The 14,018-nt window shown below is 32.7% G+C and overlaps 2 protein-coding genes across 2 annotated transcripts in view; one reads left to right on the forward strand and one right to left on the reverse strand.

Annotated features, from left to right (window-relative positions):
- Window positions 1–6,518, reverse strand: part of LOC109597233 (AF4/FMR2 family member lilli) — a 55,324-nt gene extending 48,806 nt beyond the window's left edge. The window contains exon 1 of the mRNA XM_049969568.1: window positions 6,242–6,518. Within this exon, the coding sequence (XP_049825525.1) occupies window positions 6,242–6,294 (53 nt within the window). The 5' untranslated portion in view covers window positions 6,295–6,518. The remainder of the gene's footprint in view (window positions 1–6,241) is intronic.
- Window positions 6,519–11,135: 4,617 nt separating this feature from the next.
- Window positions 11,136–12,872, forward strand: LOC109607672 (40S ribosomal protein S2). Its single transcript, XM_020024146.2, has 3 exons — window positions 11,136–11,421; window positions 12,016–12,249; window positions 12,449–12,872. Exons 1-3 carry the CDS (start codon window positions 11,137–11,139, stop codon window positions 12,767–12,769), a joined length of 840 nt encoding a protein of 279 aa, XP_019879705.1. The 5' UTR covers window position 11,136; the 3' UTR covers window positions 12,770–12,872.
- Window positions 12,873–14,018: the final 1,146 nt, after the last annotated feature.

Consider the following 14,018-nt stretch of genomic DNA (forward strand, 5'->3'; position numbering starts at 1 on the left):
ATTTTGTAAGTTTATAAAGAATGCGACTGATGAAGTGAAATGTACAATTTGGAAATTAATAGAAATTATTTTCTAACTATGGAAGATCTATAGAAGTCAGGCGTTCAAATAAAATATACGATTTGAATTGTTCAGAAATGTCTTCCAAATATTGAAGGACAATCAAATCCAAAATATGTAGTATTAAAAAATCTTAGTCTTGTAAGAATATGTAGAAGATCACAGATGAACTAAATTGTATGAATCCATAATTTGAATTTTTACCAAGTGATAATCTTGTTAGTTTATAAAGAAGGTGATTGACGAAATGAAATGTACAATTTGGAAATTAGTAGAAGTTATCTTCTAACTATGGAAGATCTATAGAAGTCAGGTGTTCAAATAAAATATACGATTAGAATTGTTCAGAAATGTCTTCCAAATATTGAAGGACAATCAAATACAAAATATGTAGTATCAAAAAATCATAGTCTTGTAAGAATATATAGAAGATGACAGATGAACTAAAATGTATGAATCCACAATTTGTATTCTTACCAAGTACTAATCTTCTAATTATTGAAACTCTATAGAAGTCTGTTGATGAAGTAAAATATACGACTCGAATTGATCAGAAAATAAAGGCTATGAAATCTAACTTTCATAGTATTGGAAAATTACAATCTTAAAAGATTAGATAGAAGATAATTAACTAAAATATATTAAACCACAATTTTTACCATTGAAATATAAAAATCTTGTAAGTTTATGAATAAGATGATTGTATGGCTTTGATAATACTTGTTTGTAACTGTTGAATATCTATTAAACAAACTTTTAAGATCTGATAGAAGTTGATTGAAGAAGTAAAATGCATGGAAATTGATCTAAGAAACTATTAAAGCCCATTTAAATTCATAGTTTGTTGTCGATCATCAAATATAATCTGCCAAGATTACAAGGAAGATGATGAACTCCTATAGGACAATAAAATCCAAATTCTATACAAGCACAAAATTACAATCTAGTAATATTATTTAGAAAATTATTGTTGATTTGATAATCACGTAATCTCGAATAGAATAAAGACAGTGCGTTCAATCAAAGCTTGACAACCGACGAACCATTGACTCCGAACAAGCGGTTAAGATGTCGGACCGTGCACAAAATAAGTTATTTATCTTATGCACAATAGAAACTCGGCTGGTTACGGACGAACAAAAACATGGTTGTTTGATGTTTGATCCTCCAGATCACCGGGATCCGGATCAAAACACCCAACACCGCTCGGGTTAATAGTTGTAGTACGTAGTGGCCGTTGCATGCCGAGATTCCCGGGTTCCACCGTGCCGAACAATGGATTTAATTGAAGAAAATATGTCGGCGGTCGCACAATGCGGCCGGTAATTGTATGTTAATGCCGGTTACGAACGCACACTAACAACCGGGAATTAAAAACAGCCGCCGATGTCCAACGGAACTGCGTTATTAAACGGCATTAAAGGGGGTCGAGCGTTCGCTCGGAACGAAATCAATAAATGTGCTTAAAAATTGCCATAATTAGCATACATATATAAGTACTCAAGTACAGGGAGGGCGTACAACAGGAAACCTACGAACGATTGATTGATTGATTGATTGATTGATTGATTAATTCGTGGTTTAATAGACCCAAATTTGGTTGTTGGTTGTTGGTTGTTCGGTAAACACTTGTTAAAACATCACGAAGCGGAATGTTATCTACCCCAGTTAATGTTAATCGCGTCAACCGTGCAAAAGTGCTGTTGCGGTTGCACTTTGCACACGGTGTTATACAAATCAGTTGTGCGTTTTAGGGTTTTTGCTTTAAATACTAATTAATGCGAATAATTGATGGCAATTACAAGTTTGTGGTACTGTTTTCATATTACTCAATTATCTCAATATTAACAATTCAAATTGTTTTTAGAGGTTTTTTACGATTACTAATAATAACTATAATTTGACGTTGGAATAGATAAAATAGGTTTTTATCATTCTGTCGTATATTTGCATTAATAACTAACCAATTTTTATTTTACATTAAAATTGCAACAATTGGTGGCTTTTGATTAAAAAATAAATAAAAAACATTTCAAATTAAATTTCGTATACTTTGCTTTTTATTTCGAAATAACTAAATATCATATTAAATGTGAAGCACTAAAAATACCTACAGAAAGTGCTAATTTACAAAGTTGGTGGTTTATTAGATGTTTCAAAGGAAGTTGAATATCTCAGAAATTATTAGTTTTATAATTTCATATTTCTTTTTGTAGAAACTCAGAAGTTAGATTTAAAGTTAACTTATTGGCATTTCAAGTTCACCTAATCTGTCTTGGATTTTGTTACATAATTTATCGAAAGTGTTTAAAATTTGATGTGCAACCTTTCAAGATTCCAAAACACATAATATCAAGTAAGATATGAGTTTTTGATTGATGTACAAGTTAGGTTTATTGACGTTCCAAGTTCACCAAATTTGTCTTGAATTTTGTCATATAATTCATTGAACAATGTTTAAACATTTCAAAAATTCTAACGCCATGTCAGCAAACCTAATAACAAAAAAGTTATGAGCTCTTTTTGATAGACATATAATTTAGGATATTGACGTTTTTAGTTCACTTAATTTGTCTTCGATTTTCTCAAATAATCTATTGAGAAGTTGTTAAATTTTGACATAGAAACTTTTAAACACTGTTTTCAAATTTTATAAATTCAAATCTCATGTCAGCAAACCTAATAACAAAAAAGTTATGAGCTCTTTTTGATAGACATATAATTTAGGATATTGACGTTTTTAGTTCACTTAATTTGTCTTCGATTTTCTCAAATAATCTATTGAGAAGTTGTTAAATTATGACCTGGAATCTTTTAAAAAATATTTAAAAATTTCATAAATTCAAACCTTATGTTAGCAAACCTAATAATAAAAAAGCTATGGGCTCTTTTCAATAAACATACCAATTAGGATATTTACGTTTTTACTTCACTTAATTTGCCTTGGATTTTCTCAAATAATCTATTGAGACATTGTCAAATTTTGACATGGAATCTTTTAAACAATATTTTAAAATGTCATAAATTCAAACCTCATGTCAGCAAACCTAATAACAAAAAAGTTATGAGCTCTTTTCGATAGACATATAAATTCGGATATTGACGTTTTTAATTCACTTAATTTGTCTTGGATTTTCTCAAATAAATTATTGAGAAGTTGTTAAATTTTGACATGGAATCGTTTAAACAATGCTTCAAAATTTCATAAATTCAAATCTCATGTGAGCAAACCTAATAACAAAAAAGTTATGAGCTCTTTTCCATTGACATACAAGTTAAAATATTCATGTTTTTAGTTCACTTAATTTGTCGTGGATTTTCTCAAATAATCTATTGAGAAGTTGTTACGTTTTAACATGGAATCGTTTAAACAATGCTTTAAAATTTCATAAATTCAAATCTCATGTTAGCAAACCGAATAACACAAAGTTATGAGATCATTTCGATTAATATACAAGTTAGGATATTTAAGTTTTTAGTCCACTTAATTTCTCTTGGATTTTCTCAAATAATCCATCGAGAAATTTTTAAATATTGACATGGAATCTTTTAAACAATGTTTCAGTATTTCATAAATTCAAACCTCGTGTCAGTAAACCTAATAACAAAAAAGTTATGACTTCTTTTCGATAGACATATAAGTTAGGATATTGACGTTTTTAGTTCACTTAATTTGTCTTCGATTTTCTCAAACAATCTATTGAGAAGTTGTTAAATTTTGACATAGAAACTTTTTAACAATGTTTTAAAATTTTATAAATTCAAAACTCATGTCAGCAAACCGAAGAACAAAAAAGTTATGAGCTCTTTTCGATTGACATACAGGTTAAAACATTTACGTTTTTAGTTCACTTAATTTGTCTTGAATTTTCTCAAATAATCTATTGAGAAATTTTTAAATTTTGACGTGAATCTATTAAACAATTTTTCAAAATTTCATAAATTCAAACATCATGTCAGCGAACCTAATAACAACAAAATTATGGGCTCCTTTCGATTGACATACAAGATAGGATATTTACGTATTTAGTTCACACAATTTGTCTTGGATTTTGTCAATTAATTAATTTTTGGCAAAGTTATGAGCTATTTCTGATTGAAAAACACATATTGTGAATTTTAGAGAAAAAATTAATATCTCGAAAACTCTTAACGTTAACTATGGGACATCCCATAATCATTTTTATACAGAATTTTATATACAATCGAGGTGTCTTATTGGATATAATAAAGAGAATGTCAGTTGTGATGAATAGTACATTTTATACGTAAATAACCATAACCTGTTCAAGAAACAACATATTTGAGTACCAGCAGAACATAAAATCATAACCAGGATGTTGATTTAAACAGCAATAATTATATTTGTAAAAAATCTAACGCATTAGCTCATCTAAACGATACGAAGAAGAAAAGAGAAAAAACGAGATGTAAATTTATGAATGGAATGCATGAAATTCAGGTTACCGTGGCGAAGGAACTGAACATGTCGACGGTGCGCTGAAGACCCAACATAACTAAACAAGTGCGTACTGAATTGAAACAGATTAAAAACCATTATATGCCATCATTGATTGAAATTAAAAGAAACGTCACGATTTCTATTTATTTCTTGTACACCATAATGTTGGAATTTTTCAATAAACGAGACGTGAATTTTCGTTATTCCAGGGACTTTACCTTGGAACGGTTTTCGTTGTGACTTCTTTCGGTTATTGACAGAGATTTGTTTATTTTTTTTCCGAGTTATCAATTTTGAGATTATTTAATAACGGTAAACAACATACTTTTGTGGCTTATTAAAGATAAATCGTCACAAGTTCAACTTTAAACAAACACAAGACACTGTTTTTTCTACATGAATGTGGTCTAGTGGTAAAATTATGATTTTTAAGGCATGCATAGAACGGATGGGTTTTTGTGGAAAGCGCAATCGACGCGCGCAAAAACAATTCCTTCCACTAGCCAGAGAAAGTTTAATGGCCATTTGTCGAGAATGTTCTTATATAATTCTGCATTTCTGCCATTCGTTACAATTTCATCCCGTCAATCGATCAATATCTGATGCGATTTACACAAAAATTTACCGTCCCAAACTGTTGTGAACGAATCTATTCAAAACCATCTAAAAATACACCCGCCGATCACCTCTTATCTTATCTATTTTACTCGCACTATCTAAATTTTTATTTATTATGATGAGTCTCACATCTTGAAACAATACGAAAAAAATATTACGTAAGCGGCGTTGCCAAAAAAAAAAAAAAAAAAAAATAATCGGTAAACAGTTGTGAAACGTAACAATTGACGTGCGCCATGTTTTTAGTAGATTTTCGTTGTGTGAAACGGCGAAAATAAACGCGACCGTGAACTTGCCGACCCTAAATGCAGATACCCGAACGTGCACAAAAGGAACTTTACTCTTTATCGTCTTGGCACGTCGATCCTGACGAAATTATGACATTAGCGTGGGCAAATTAATTGAAAAACTTTATTGAAATCGAATCGGCGCAACAAAATCGGTTTTCATAGAAGCGGCAACGCGGCGCAAAAGAGAATGGTAACCTCCAGGGTGAGGGAGTCCGGGCCGCGGAGATTGGAAATCTGCTTCAGGTGAAAGTGACTGCGACTAACGCAAAACTAGTCTCTGTCTATGCGGATTTACGGAATTAGAAACTTTTTGGCTGGTTTTGGGCTATTTTACGCTGGTTCCTTTAGCTCTTCTTAACGGCGCTTTGAGGAGGGGCATCACTGGATGAGCCTAACGTTTGGTCAAAGGTTAATTTTGCGAATTAAGGTGGACCAATGTAAGAAAAAGTTGCTTCAAACTGGTCTGTTATTGCTAAATTACAAATGCAAGGCATCAAGCAATCACCTTAGATTGGGGGTACCTCCAAGGTAACCTAGAGGAAGGACAACATGGATATCGTCTTCAGCAAAAAGTTATAGAATAGAAATGACACCCCTGATTAACTGTGTTCCAAGTTGTTTTGAGTTGGAAAAACTCCACGGACTAAATGTGGACAATATTACCCATGGAGTAGGAAGAGTACCTCCAAAACAAGTAAACAAAATCGAAGGAGAAACGTCAAAAAGTTTGTGGGTGACCCCCCAGAAGGATTACCACTGGGCAACACACCAAACTGTTGTTTTCAATTGAGTATTTCACGTGGGGGATTACCTTGTGAGTGTCCCTTTCAGCAGCGGATTGCGGTCATAGTATCCACCTAGCATGTTGACGACACACCACCAACGAACTGCACCGCATCAGCGCACCGCACCAATAATCGGAATCACCAAAAACACATGGAAATAAAAATAATAAAACAACGGATCGATCACATGTCACACACAACACTGTTGGTAAACAGGTATCGCACCACTATGCGACGACTGGTGCCCTTGATGATGGGACAAGACGTACGTAAATCGGGACGCCAGGGTGTCGCGGTTACGGACGCGACACACACACTGGAGAGACTGGTCGTCGTCGGCTCGGCGGTTCGGTGCGATCGGCCGCGTGCGGTGCGCCAGGAGGTGGACTTGACTCGCTCACCTAGTTTCCGATCGGGGACGCTTGCCGGCCACTTCCTTCTCGCACGCTTCGGTCGCGGCTGTGCGGGGTGGGTTTTATTGTTTTTTGGGGGAGTGAACGGCTGACACGGCTCTTCCATTAAGGCGCCGCGTGACGTGAAAATCGGCTCGGCAAATATGATTTTCGACAACGGTTGATGTCTGACCCATTTTACGCGGTGCCGTTTAATTTTCCGGGGGAATTAATGCGGATTGAGTCGCGAAGTTTCCAGACGAAAAGTTTGAATTCAGGTTCGGTTTTATAATGTGATTGTGACTCGAATAATTGTAACACTTACCCATCAAACTGGAAAAATGTTAATGCTTCCATTTGGCCGTCTCAACTCTGAAAACGACAAATTTTTTAATTTTTTTTAATTTTTAAGTGGCATTTTTCGATTAATATGAAAGATTATTTCCTTGTACGATCGTGGAAGTAAAAGTACTGTGTATAAATTACATCCATATAATAATTATTCAGCCAGACAATCATTAAGTGGAATTAAAATGGATTTTAATTGGCTGTTAAGGCTAGTTCGGTTATTGTCACATGACTTAATCTGTTTTTCAGATTTGTCTGAACGCACACTTGTTTTTATATTCAGGTATTTTAGACTTAATATAAACATCTATAACAATTTTAAGGCTTGTTTTTATTGTACTGTTTTGACAAAATAAAGATTGTTTTGTTAAATTGTGTTTTCTAAAAATTAAAAGTTATACAGATTGACAAATTGTAAATAGATATACACTTTTATAAAATATTGGAAATTATCACAAAAGCAGGTAATTCGATTTAACTTGATTATTTATTGAGGTAACTTCAGTTATTTATTATTAATAAGAAAATTAATATCAATTTTTACATAAATCAATTATTATAGGTCATGAAATGCTTTAGATATTGGAAAAAATTACGACTTACCAATTTGTTGTTAAATGTCATTTTAATTAAATATAAGTAATAAAAGTAATATATTTTATTTTAAGTATAAAAAAGGTGTGTTGATTTCACAATAAATGAAAACAAAATCCAAATAAAATATATAATTTATTTCTTAAAAACAATTTACTGTTTTAACAATTGGAATATAGTGTTCCACTATTTTTTTTCTTTAGTTATCCTGGAAATGTCGTTCACTGTGATAAAATAAAAAAAATAGCAAAGTTTGGGCTCTTAATATTAATATTAAGGTGTGGCATATCTAATTTCCATTTTAAATAACATTGGCATTTTTTTATTTGGAGTTTAAGGCGTTTCAATAAATTAACTTGTAAAAATCAATGCATATTCTTGAAGGAAATTGAAAAGGTCTGATTTGATTTTTTTAAGTTAAAAGTTATTGAAGGTTAAAGTACAACTTCAAATTTTTATATTTTATCTCGAAATTTACTTTATTTTAATTAAATATAAATAATAAAAAATGATTTTGATGTCTACTTAAGACATTTAAGAAAAAATAACGAATAAGTGTGTTGATTTCACAATAAATAAAAACAAAATCTAAATAAAATATCTAATTTAACTGTTAAAATGAATTTACTCTTTTAACAATTGGATTATAATGTTTATTAGGGTGCACCAAAAAAAAATTCTTTAGTTATCCTGAAAATATCATTCACGACGATAAAAAAATAAATTCGGGTGAAGTTAGAGCCCATAATATTAATATTAAGAGGTGGCTCATCGTGACCTATTATTTCCCATTTAAACAACACATTTTTTATTTGGATTTTTTTGTGTTCTAACAAATTAGCGTGTTGTAAAAGGCAATATTCCTGCAGGAAATTGAACGTTCTTCAAAAATGGTACTGATATAAATTTTCGCTGAGTCGACTCCTTTACAAAAAATATTGAGGGTTAAAGTTCAACTTCAAATGGTATATGATGACTTCCACAAATTTTTATATTTTATCTCAAAATTTACTTTATTTTAATTGAATATAAATAATAAAAATTGATTTTGATTTCTATTTAAAACACTTAAGGAAAAATAATTCGGGTAAGGTTTGAGCTCTTAATATTAACATTAAGAGGTGGCTCATCGTAATTTACTACTTCCAATTTAAATAACACATTTTTTATTCGGAATTTTTTGCGTTATAATAGTTAACTTGTTATAAAAATCAATACTTATTCTTGTAGAAAATTGAGCGATCTTCAAAAATGGTCTGATATAACTCGTTTAAAAGTTATTGAAGGTTAAAGTTCAACTTCCACAATTTTTTATATTTTATCTCGAAATAGTGGCTCAATAACTTAAAATATCATATTTTCCTTGAAGTTCATCAAGTGTTATTTGGTCAAACATTGAAATTTTAAGAAAATACAAATAATCATAAAGAAAATCAATTTTTTACAAACTTAATTTTATGTGGCACACATTTTTTTTTGTTTTTTAAGCCATGTTTCAATAATTTTTCAATCAAAAAATTTTTTTTTATTTTAATTGTAAAATTTTTTACTATTTCAGAATTGAATTAAATTTTTTTTTGTTACAATGGGGATATTTTTGACTGATTCCTCCTACATATAAATTCCTTTTTGAGGCTTTTTAATTGAATCGTGGAAAATAATATAAGTTTTTCTTTGTAAGTTCGTGGAATGAAAACGACAATAGGTAGAATATTATATTATTATTAGTGTTTATACAAAGTACTAAAAATGTTCTAACAAAAAGAAAGTATTTGTGATTTAATTTTTTAATCAAAAATGGGTTTTAACAATTAGATGTAACCATCCAATTTTACCGTACAAACGAAGAAGTTAAAATGCAAATTTCAGTAACATTGTCATATCAATTAATGAGTAAATTAAGCTACGGCAAAAAGAATTGCCAGTCGCCAACGATCGAACACATCAACCAATTCAACCAACAAATTGAGACGAATTAACAAGCAACTCAATCAAGACGGTACAGTCACGAGAAAACTGACCTGCGAGCCGCCAAAAATCGCCGCCACAGAAAAACAACAAAACTCGTCCACACTCTCTCTCGCACGACACACACACGCACCCGCACGCACACGTTGTGTTTTTCGCGTAATCGATTGATCGGTGGTAAAGGGATCGAAACCGTGACGCGAGACGGGATGAATCGACGGCGGAAGCACACCGCGGACAAAACGGTCGTGCGGCCTGCGTGTGGGCGGTGCCAAAAACCAGTGGAAAGAACGACGGCGCGTGTGATACGCCGAATCAGATCGGACCTGTTGTCTCATTGGTTAGATTTGAACTGAAAAATTTTTAAGCGGGTTGTTGATTGGGCGGATTGTTCGTTAATCGAAGATGTTTCGGTGTCAATCGGTGATGTCATTGGTGGTTTTGCGTTCGAATGATAATTGTTTGTTTAATTTGTAGTTTTATTTTGATTTTGGAACGAGGTTACGCGTTATAACACCCCGGGATAAAATTGAAGTTCAATGCGACGCTTTAGAAAATTTGCACGTTTGTTGTACATGTAAAGAGTGTCAAGGTGGTTTGTGTTAAGATGATTGTTGTCCAGGAAAAAATCGACGCTGATCACAAGACAGACCTCAGCGACGTTGTAGTTTTTTCTAATTGGTCGCCTTGAGTTTTTTCCGAAACTATAAATCATTCAAATCGGTGATCAATTATAATTTTAATCGTTGAGTTTTTTTAACGTTCATGATTGTAATTCAATTATTTATTTATGTAGGAATATAAACTTTAATAAATTAAAACAATTAATATGAGATTCACATTCCATATTTTTCACCTACTTTCACTAACAAAAACATAATTAATTAACTATGCAAGTCAAGCGTTGAAATTAATTAATATTATATTTTCAACACATTTTTTAACTTGGACACGTAAATTTTAATACGAATGCAATTAAACCTTGTGCTACGCGATTCGCATTTTTAATTCCCGATTGTATGGAGGACGTTTACAAAACGACGGAATTTCCTTTGAAACGCTTGCGGCCATTTACGTAAATTTTGGACATTGGACGTGCACCGCCATCTATCAAGTGTACAAATAACCATTAAATTTAGAAGTTGTAATATCCCAATTGATGGCGCCAGTATGGATGGTAAACAGAGTTGCCTACATAATTATCGTAATTAATGAGTCTTCAAAAATTATTAATTGTAGAGATTTAAAAGAGATTTGATGATTTAAGTAAAAGTTTAGCCATAATATTAGAATTTATTATTTTTATTAGTAATTTTATAACGAAAAACAGGATGTGACGTCAAGATAATACGACACTGCGCACGCGCCCCGGCAACTTAAGCCAACTTCACGAACAAACCACCGTTTATTTTCCTTTCTTTCGTTAGCTACGCTAGAAGAAGGATCAAAACGTAAGTTCCTCCACTTTTATCCACTGCTATTTACCCCATCCCTGTTTGATTGTAACACCAAGACATCCCTTGTTAATCCCCCAACATGATTCCACGCATATTTAAACCGATTTCCCCAAGTTAATCGTGCAAATTGGACAATCAACATGTGTGTGATTTTCTTCCAGAATGGCGGACTCAGCTCCAGCCCGTGGCGGATTTCGCGGAGGTTTCGGTGGTGCCGGAGGCGGCGGTAGGGGAGGACGCGGCGGCCCGCGCGGTCGCGGTCGCGGACGCGGTCGTGGACGTGGACGCGGCAAGGAGGACTCCAAGGAATGGGTGCCCGTGACCAAGCTGGGACGTTTGGTGCGCGACGGCAAGATCCGTTCGCTCGAGGAGATCTATCTCTTCTCTTTGCCCATCAAGGAGTACGAAATCATCGATTTCTTCATCGGTGCTGATCTGAACGATGAGGTGAGTTTTTTCGTTGTGTTGATTGAGTTGAAGTATGGTGCAATGTAAACAAAACTTGTTTTGTCACATGTGGAAAGTAACGTGACTGTATGCAAAATCGTTGTAATGTAGTCATTCATAGATTTTACTAATTAGATAAGGTCTAGAATTGACTTAATATTTGCCAATACTATATAATATATGATGATCCTTTAGTAATAGATAATCTTACCAAGTTGTAAATGAAATTCTAAAAATAGTAAATAATTTTCAAAATATGTTCAAGACTCGTAAAAGTAATGTTTGGCATTTATAGCACGTTCATGTAAATGTATATATAACTTAACACAAACAATTCTCTCATTAGTAACAGAAATGTTAAAATTTAATTTCTTTACCATTACACACAACTTGCTAAATGACATCATGTAATATTAATGAGTAAACTGACACTTTAAATGATAAATCTTCCATGATGAATAACTAATTCTTTCGCGGTTTCCACCAGAAGGAGTAAAATCCTCATGTTGGCCAAGAATAACTGATTTTCCACCCTTGTTTACATTTTAAATTTGTTTTAAAACCCATCAAACTAATATTATAATTTAATTTCAGGTTCTTAAAATTATGCCCGTTCAGAAACAGACCCGTGCCGGACAACGTACACGTTTCAAGGCCTTCGTCGCCATTGGTGACAGCAAGGGACACATTGGTCTTGGTGTCAAATGCAGCAAGGAAGTGGCAACTGCAATTCGTGGTGCCATCATCTTGGCCAAGCTCTCAGTGGTTCCAGTCCGACGTGGATACTGGGGTAACAAAATTGGTCAACCCCACACTGTGCCTTGCAAGGTAAATATCATCACCTGACTGTAGAATTTTATTAATTATTATTGCTTTTGTTAATATGATGAATAACTCATTCTTTCGCGGTTTCCACCAGAGGGATTGACGTCCTGATGACGGCTAGAATGACTGAACACCCTTTAAATCAGCAAAATCATTTAACTTGATAGCGTAGCAGCGTTGCTAAATGAATTGTTTGTTCTAGGTAACTGGAAAATGTGGTTCCGTAACCGTAAGACTGATTCCCGCCCCCCGTGGTACCGGTATCGTATCTGCGCCCGTACCCAAGAAGCTGCTGCAGATGGCCGGTATCGAGGATTGTTACACGTCGGCCAGAGGATCCACAGGCACTTTGGGTAACTTCGCAAAGGCCACATACGCCGCCATCGCGAAGACCTACGCATACTTGACACCAGACTTGTGGAAGGAGATGCCCTTGACCAAGACGCCCTACCAGGAGTACGCCGACTACCTTGTGAAGAATCACAGGCCCGTCGCCCTCAACCCTCGTGCGGAAAATGCGTAGGGATTTTAATGAATCGGCGATTCATTTGTCCTGTATAACACACATATTTTGATTTTGTTGGCAGTTAGCTGAACTGCTGAATAAAATCCTAAAAGAACCACAATGAAGTGTTTTATTTATTCCTAAATATAGAACTTTTTTATATTTTTTGTACAGGTAATTACTTTTTGAAGGGCTCAATTTAATCAGCTACTAAATGAGGAAAAAGTTGGATTTCTGGCTTTAGATAAATTGCAATTTGCTGCATTTTTGATTATTAGTTTTAATGTAACATATAAATAATTCTAAAATTGAAAGTGCATGAGATGATTACGTCATTTATAAAAAATGTCTGAATAAAAAAGTAAAAATGTGGTTTAATTTATGCAATACTCGAAAATGATAAATGAAGATTAGTTTAAAATATTCACAAAATTAAATGCAGATATTAAAATTATGTTAAAAATAAATATTACAGAATAACTTGTGCTTCATTTCCTTTAACAATGATGAAAAGAAGTTATTTTTCAGTATAACTATTGTCCTTTGTTGAACTAATTTTAAAATAATGCTAACAAAGACTTATGAATTGATAATTACAATTTTTCAAGTAAAATCATTAATATTAACGTAAATTAAAAGCAATTAAGGTATTAAAATATGTTTAAAATAAGTATTACATAATAACTTGTGCTCAATTCTTTTAACAATTTTGAAAAGAACTTTAAGAATTTTAAAATAATGATAACAAAGACATTTATGAATTGATAATTACAATTTTTCAAGTAATATGCTTAATATTAACGTAAATTAAAAATGGTTAAGTCTCGGTGTACTTATATTTTAATACAAGAAAAAATAATTATATAATCGCTCCCCCTCATAGCAACAACACATTTGATAGTTAAAAAATTATTTTTGTAATAATTTTACTTATTATAAATATTAATGTTTAAGTTGCTGATTTCCAGTTTTTTTTTAATATAAGCAACATTGAACTCTGATCCTTTTCAAACTTCACATTTAAACAGCAGTGACGTTGGGTGACGTCAGTAAACGATTTCAGTAAACTTCACAGGAATCTTGATAAAAATCACCTTTTTACAATTATTGTCTGTTGTTTTGGATAATTTTAGTAGAAACATAGTTTTGCATTAAAAATCAATAAAGCAATTACTATGAATTAAATAAAAACTTGTTGATATGGGTTTTGACAGTTCATTTTTAAAGTGTTATTTTTCATTAATTGCTTCATTTAACAACAAAATAA

Source organism: Aethina tumida, chromosome 7, assembly GCF_024364675.1.
Source record: "Aethina tumida isolate Nest 87 chromosome 7, icAetTumi1.1, whole genome shotgun sequence".
NCBI lineage: Eukaryota > Metazoa > Arthropoda > Insecta > Coleoptera > Nitidulidae > Aethina > Aethina tumida.

Bases quoted from the DNA above. Each gene is read 5' to 3' on its own strand.
- LOC109607672 (XM_020024146.2), top strand. From the start codon at position 11,137: ATGGCGGACTCAGCTCCAGCCCGTGGCGGATTTCGCGGAGGTTTCGGT. The intron at 11,422-12,015 runs GTGAGTTTTTTC...ATTTAATTTCAG, and splicing joins GTGCTGATCTGAACGATGAG to GTTCTTAAAATTATGCCCGT. The intron at 12,250-12,448 runs GTAAATATCATC...TGTTTGTTCTAG, and splicing joins CCCACACTGTGCCTTGCAAG to GTAACTGGAAAATGTGGTTC.